The sequence below is a fragment of the Ranitomeya variabilis genome, chromosome 2, assembly GCF_051348905.1.
Source record: "Ranitomeya variabilis isolate aRanVar5 chromosome 2, aRanVar5.hap1, whole genome shotgun sequence".
NCBI lineage: Eukaryota > Metazoa > Chordata > Amphibia > Anura > Dendrobatidae > Ranitomeya > Ranitomeya variabilis.
The window spans coordinates 977166617-977174434 of record NC_135233.1 but is presented as its reverse complement, the minus strand read 5'-3'; the positions used below and the strand labels follow the sequence as shown (position 1 = coordinate 977174434).

At 39.2% G+C, this 7818-nt stretch overlaps 1 protein-coding gene across 2 annotated transcripts in view; it reads right to left on the bottom strand.

Annotated features, from left to right (window-relative positions):
• Positions 1-2163: 2163 nt before the first annotated feature.
• The window catches only part of LOC143810078 (protein kinase C delta type-like), a 116138-nt gene continuing 110483 nt past the window's right edge, over positions 2164-7818 (bottom strand). For both annotated transcript variants that reach the window (XM_077292966.1, XM_077292965.1), the window contains 2 exons: positions 7482-7607; positions 2164-3439 (listed from right to left, as the gene is read on the bottom strand). In XM_077292966.1, coding sequence (XP_077149081.1) covers positions 3374-3439; positions 7482-7607 — 192 coding nt within the window. In that variant the 3' untranslated portion in view covers positions 2164-3373. The remainder of the gene's footprint in view (positions 3440-7481; positions 7608-7818) is intronic.

Here is a 7818-nt window from a genome sequence, read left to right as displayed (position 1 = left end):
TGGCAACCAAGACTTTTGATGGCAAAACACTTGTTGGCAAGCACAGCAGTCAGACATTTTTTGTAGTTGATGATGAGGGTTGCGTACATGTCAGGAGGAATTTTGTCTTGAGGCTGTCGCTTGGCAACTTGGAGCTTCAACTCCCTCCATAACTTTTCTATGGTATTAAGGTCTTGAGTCTGGCTATGCCTCTCCATGACCTTAATGTGCTTCTTTTTCAACCACTACTTTGTTGCCTTGGCTGTATGTTTTGGCTCATTGTCTTGCTGGAAGACCCAGTCACGACCCATTTTTAATGTCCTGGCGGAGGGAAGGAGGTTGTCACTCAGGATTTTACTGTACATTGCTCTATCCATTCTCCCATTGATGCGGTGAAGTAGTCCTGTGCCCTTAGCAGAGAAACACCCCAAAGCATAATGTTTCCACCTCCATGCTTGACAGTGGGGACAGTGTTCTTTGGGTCATAGGCGGCATTTCTCTTCCTCCAAACATGGCGAGTTGAGTTAATGCCAAAGACCTCTATTTTTGTCTCATTTGACCACAACACCTTCTCCCAATCACTTACAGAATCATCCAGGTGTTCATTGGTAAACTTCAGATGGGCCTGCACATGTGCCTTCTTGAGCAGGGGGACCTTGTGAGCACTGCAGGATTTAAAACCTTTACGGCGTAATGTGTTACCAGTGGATTTCTTGGTGACTGTGGGCCCTGCTGCCTTGAGATCATTAACAAGCTCCCCCTGTGTAGTTTTAGGCTGACCTCTCACCTTCCTCATGATCAAGGATACCACATGTGGTGAGATTTTGCATGGTGCCCCAGATTGATGTCGATTGACAGTCATTTGTATTTCTTCCATTTTCTTACTATTGCACTAACAGTTGTCTCCTTCTCACCCAATGTCTTACTTATGGTTTTGTAGCCCATTCCAGCTTTGTGCAGGTCCATGATCTTGTCCCTGACATCCTTATAAAACTCTTTGATCGGTGATGGGAGCTGCCTTATAGATTAATAGTGGTCCGACTGCTATGCTATTTTTTTTCTCGCATAGCACTCGTCTGTATTCCTCTCTAGTGTGACTCCAGCCTAAGAAAGGCTGTATGACGCTTTATAAAAGTTTCCTGCCCAATTTGAAAATTATTTGTTTATGAGTCTATTTCTAGCTGGACTCATAAAATGATCTTTTAAGTGTGAGAATTAGAGAGCCATTTTGACACTGATTTTCATGGTAAGTACACCAGTCTAATCAGATTTGAGAGACATAACTAATGAGTTTTGCAGTGTGTAATGTGATGCTAACAGATCCACTATTAAGGTGTATTCCCATCTCAGACATTTGTGTCCATAGAATAAGCCATAACTGTCTGACGAATGCCGTTCTCACATACTCCACACCTTTCTTCAGAATGGCTGTTCCCTATTCTGCTTTTACATCTTTTTCCATAACTTCCATGGAAATCAATGAAGAGGACCACGAATATTCATGGCCATCTCTCTATACATTGGAATTGGCGTGCACCTATGGGACAGTGATGACTTATCCTGTGGATGGGTAATAACTATTTATGGTGGAAATACCCTTTTATTAGGCTGTTTAATGAGTTAAGGGTTTTTTTATGAGTCGAAAAATTCTTAACCTGAAAAGCTTTTGTGTTGAACATTATTTCTCTTGCTTTGATGTTCTTTCTGGCCCCATTATCCGGGACACATGCCACTGCTTGGCTCTCAGGCTTGTGGCCATGTTGCGAGTTCAGCTTACTACTATTATAACTTTACCTTGTGGCGTCCTGTTCCCACCATCTTTATCCTGCCACTGTACCTCCTTGTTCTGTACGGCCAACGACACCTCCTTTTCCATCTCTCTCTCTAGTGGAGGAGACTACACTTGGGTTACAGTCGCTGATGGCGTCGGCCCTATCCCATGTACTAAATGTGATGGATGATGTGGGGCATAATGGGGAAGTGACATCAGTCTGGGAAAGCCATATGACAGATGCCATAACATCACTGTCATGAGGGGAAAGAATCGGCAGCGAGATCACGTGACCCAACTCCACACAAAGTATCGGATTAACTCTTAACTCCCCGCCATTTGTCACAATCACTATAGCCGTCCAACATTATAATAAAAGATTATAAAGAAGACGCAGACACAACGAATGGGGTTTATTAATTTTTATTGTTATCTATTATATTATTTAGTTTAATTTAATGTAATCATCCAGCTCCATTTATAGGATTTACTGCATAAAGAGTATGTGACCCAGAGGAAGGCGAAACAACCCCATGTGTGGGGAAAAATTCCTTCCTGACCCCATGTCCTGGCAATCGGCTAATCCCTGGGTCACTGCAGTGTCAGCGCTGGATGGGCCCTGTCACCCCCGTACATGGGGTTTTACTTACTTATCTAATACTTATATTTCTACCTTATCTTTATCTCTAGACTATATAAAGCTTATGTATAACTAAGGGGGCACTTACACTGGGCGATTATCTATACTTATCTTTTTTTTTATTTTAAATATACCTATCCTTTCTTACCTATATTTATCTATACTTATACATTCTTCGAAAAACTTACCTAGAATCATTCTTTTTACCTATACTTATCCTTATTTATCTATACTTATCTTTTTTTTGTTTTTTGAAGGTTAAAAATACCTATCCTTTCTTACCTATATTTATCTATACTTATACATGCTTAGAAATACTTACGGTACCTAGAATTATTCTTTTTACCTATACTTTTCCTTACTTATCTATACTTATCTTTTTTTTCTTTTTTTTATTGAAGATTAAATATACCTATCCTTTCTTACCTATATTTATCTATACTTATACATTCTTAGAAATGCTTACCTAGAATCATTCTTTTTACCTATACTTATCCTTACTTATCTATACTTATCTTTTTTTTGTTTTTTGAAGGTTAAAAATACCTATCCTTTCTTACCTATATTTATCTATACTTATACATGCTTAGAAATACTTACGGTACCTAGAATTATTCTTTTTACCTATACTTTTCCTTACTTATCTATACTTATCTTTTTTTTCTTTTTTTTATTGAAGATTAAACATACCTATCCTTTCTTACCTACATTTACCTATACTTGTACATTCTTAGCAATACTTACCTAGAATTAATCTTTTTACCTATACTTATCCTTATCTTTTTCTCTTTTTTTTATTGGAGATTAAATATACCTATCCTTTCTTACCTATAATTACCTATACTTATCACTTATAGTTATCTATTTGGAGGTCCCTGATGGTGTTGGACATCCGATGTTCTGGTCTTCTCGGCATGGTCTTCTGGAAGCTTAGGTACGCAGCTTGCTCTGATGTTATTGAGCTGGTGTCTTGTTGAGGGTTTTCAGTTGAAAAATGGAAACCCTCTGAACAGCTTAAAAGCACGGATCCTGGGATTAGGCTTAGTTGGCTATAGAAAAAAATGCAGAAAAAAGTCATGGTGAACTTAGTGACTAATCAAACAGTTTTGACTTTAAGTATTGAAAATAATAGTTCAATATTAAAAGGAACCTGTCACCAGGTTAGTACCATATGAAGTAAGGCCAGTACCTTTCAGCCCTGGTATACAGCATTCTAATATGCTGTATATATGCCTCCAACCCAACCTGCAAGACAAGCAAGACCTTTTATAATATTCACCTACGGGAGGTCAGGTCCGATGGGCATGGCTGTCTTGGTCCGATTGCTCCCTTCTTCTTGCAATGCCATCCTCTTTCTTGCTTCGTGTGGATGATGTGTCCTTCATCATCCACACAGTGTCCCCGGTATCACACTCCTGCGGAGGTGTACTTCTCTCAGCCCTGTGAAGGGCCGATCAATGTCCTGCAGTGCGCATGCACCAGGAAAGTTCAAAGAGCTCTGCTGCATGCGCACTGCAGGACTTTACTCTGCCCCCTGGTCATAAGTACGTTTGCTCAGGAGCGCAATTCCGAGGACATTGTGTGGATGATGTAGGACATGTCATCCATATGAAGCAAGAAGGGGAACGGCATCGCTAGTTGAAGGGAGGCACCGGACCTACACCAGCGATGCCCATCGAACCCGAACGCCCTGTAGGTGAGTATATAAAAGGTCTTTTTCTTGTTTTGCATGTTGGAATGGGGGAGATATACAGCACATTAGAATGATGCATATCAGGGCTGAAGGGTCTCATATGGGACAAACCTGGTGACAGGTTCCCTTTAAAGGAACGTTTTCAAATGTGAATATAATATCTTAGAGACAAAACCAGCACCACGAGCATTGCAGCTGACGTCTGGTCACTTCAATGTGCTGCAGCGCCACTAATCATCTCTATGGCCGGTCAGATTTCTGTCTCATCATACATAGGATGCAGAATTATGTGCAGGTAAACAGGCAATAGCCCATGTATGGTGAGAACGAGAAGTGTTTATATCAGTACAATCTGTACTTATCACTTCAGCTCTGAACACTTTCACCTGTTTACAGACTCTTTCCGAATTAAAAAAAAAACAGGAAGACCAAAAGGAGGAGTCACCGAGCCGCAGGTTACTTATTGCAGGAAAAAAATGTCAGGACAAAGAGGTCTCTATAAAGTAAAAACACCTTTATTATCTAGTAAGTAAGTGGTGTCACAAAAGGCGCTCACAAACAACATGAATAAGGAAAATATATAAAAAGTAATAATCAAACATCATGGAAACACAGCAGCAGTTGGTATATAGGAAAGATACCTCTTTGTCCTGATACTTATTTCCTGCAATAAGTGACCTGCATCTCGGTGCCTCCTCCTTTTGGTCTTCCTTGTTTTCCGAGTGGTTTTTCCATTCTTTGTCCACACCAGTATACACTGGTATTTTTTTTTTTTTTTTTAACAATTAGATTTTTTATTAAGTATTTAAAAGGAACAATAACAGTAACATGCATATATATATATATATATATATATATATATATATAGATAAGATATGACAAGTTTGAGTTACAAGTTACATAATATCAGTGATAGAGCAGAACATCTGCTCTGTGTTATATATACATATCTATAGCAGGTGTAAATGTGCAATTAGAGAAATAAATCGTCGAGTTGCTCTTTCAGTTGTGACCATCTGCCCCATCTGGTTTGAAAGCGATCCTTGGAGAGAAGGTTGGTGTAATAGATTCTCTCGAATGTGAAGTGTCTGTCGATTAACAGTATCAAACGCCTCACATTTGGGGGGTGAACATTGTTCCATTCTTTAGCGATCAGGTAGCACGCAGACATTAAGATATGACCAGCCAGAAATCTGTCCGCTTTGAATTGGTCTAAGTTGATGAGAAGTAAGGCCATAGCAGGGCGTGGTGATACAGGTTTTTTAATCAAGAGTGAGATTATCGCAAAAACCTCAGACCAAAAGGCTTTAAGGTGGGGACATGACCAGAAAACATGTAATAGGTCTGCTGACTGGTCACACTTCCTCCAACACATCCCGTCATGATCCTTAACAAAATATTTAAGTCTGTCGGGAGTCAGGTAGTACCTCTGAGTTAATTTATAGTGGGTTTCTAAGGTGTTTGAACATCTGGAAGCTTTCCCCGCCAGTTTGAAAGATTGTGTCCATTGGAATGGTGAAACTGTTATGTTTAATTTTTGCTCCCATTTCTCAAAGGGGCCCGAGTTACTGAAAGTGTGTTTATCAGTCATAATGTTATAAAAGGCCCTCAAATAGCTCTTGCTCCTTGGAGGTGGGTTCGCAAAGAAATTGATGGTAGTTTGATTAAAGAATAATTGTTTGGATATGTTTAGTTCTAACCTTTTATATTCTTCCTTAAGGAAGTAGTAGTTCATGAATTCGCTACTTTTAATTTTAAATTTATCCTTCAACATGTTAAAGGGAATAAATTGGTTAGCCTCCAGAAGATCATGGATAGATTTAATCCCTTGTTTTGACCAAGTTTCGTAATGGGATCTTAGTGTGGGCCTAACTGGGAGTAAATATGAAATTGGTTTATATGCTGATGACATTATCCTGACCTTGTCAAGTCCAGTCAGTTCTATCAGACATGCTTGGGAAATCATAAATGACTTCAGCAAAGTATCTTTCTATAAATTGAACTACTCTAAAACCATTGTTCTGTCTCTCTACCTACCAACCCAAACGAGGCAACTACTACACAGATCCTACCCCTTTATATGGAACCGTACTCAAACTCCATACCTTGGTATTCTGCTGACTGATAACATACACAACCTATGTAAAGTCAACGCCGATCACGTCCATGATGAGCTAGAGCAAAATATTAAAACTATCTCAAAACCCCCCTCTTCGTGGCTCGGAAGAGTCACTTTATATAAAATGCTTTTTCTCCCTAAAATATTGTACTTTTTCAGAAACGTCCCCCTACCACTCCCCAGATATACCTTGCAGAATTTAACTAAACAAATGAATAAATATATATGGCCCCGGGGGAAATCGAGAATAAAGAAACAAGTCCTGATCCGGTCCAAAGACAATGGTGGAATTGCCCTTCCCGATTTAAATGCATACTATCACTCCACTGTACTCGATCAAGCCAAACTATGGTTTAAAAATACTGAAAATCTAGAATGGCCTAAAATGGAACTAGCCTCCATGCCTAACCAAGAACCCCTTTTATATTTGTATAATTTTTTCCTAAAACATCAAAAAGTTAAAAATATTCACAATCCCATCATTAAGGCATCGGTTCAAAGTTGGATATATCTCCAATCTCAGAAATTTAATAGATTCCCTCATTCTGTCAAACCACTCCATATTTCATATTTACACTGGTATTTTTTTACTCTAATATATTTTGATCTTCCTGGTGTCTCTCGTTCTCTTGTACCTATAGGTCTTTCTGAACTGGCCTAGCTCCATCAGTTCTGCTTTTTGACAAAAATGTGTTCCTATTTTTTGTTTTGTTTTTCATCTGGTCTAAATTAGCAGTGGAGACTATAAAATGGAGAAATGTTATTTAAAAATGTAAATTAATCTTCTTTAGAATCGCTTCCAGGTCTGCAGGAAAAATATAAAAATCTTATGAACTGCTCCTTATGAAGGGCTCATGTAAATTTTTTTTTTACCAAGGGCGGTCTGCTCTAGCTCCAGCTACAGACGGCTGTTTTTCTTACCTTTCAGGTTACATCGGGGGCTTATCTACAGCATTACAGAATGCTGTAGATAAGCCCCTGATGTCGGTGGCCTTAGCTCATATACGATTTTTGGGGTGACAGATTCCCTTTAAATGGCTTGTACCTAACAGAACTTATAACTAGTTAATTATTTGCATGTAACCCTCAAAAGGGCCTGAAAGAAGAACAGTCCTATAGACTAGACATACACTGCTAAGAGATTACATTGTCCAATAACGCGAGCCAAATTATTTTCCAACCCTGACACTAAACATAATGTATCACAGAACCAAAAGCGTAGATGATTGTGGGAGAGAATCTTATTCAGATCCATGGGAGAATTCTGCCCATTACTTACTACAAGGATGTACGGTGGGGCCATCCTAAGTGCTTCCACAGAGACCCAATCCATTCGCTGGAAGAAGAGGTGTTCTCGGATGTCACCATGGACTCCTAGTCGCTGGACAGGATCTTCCTGGAGGAGCTGAAAAGGAGAAATGTATTTAGGATTTAGTAAGTGAACCCTGTGATCTGACCAGTAAAGATTATACACAGTGATCACTTTTTTCCTGATTGTTGCTCTCCATGACGCGTTGTGTGCTGTGATGGTATATGATAGTGATATTTAGTGATGAGGGGGTGCAAGCAATGGTTTTCTACTTCTCTTATCCATAATTGGACATTGTAAATGTTGT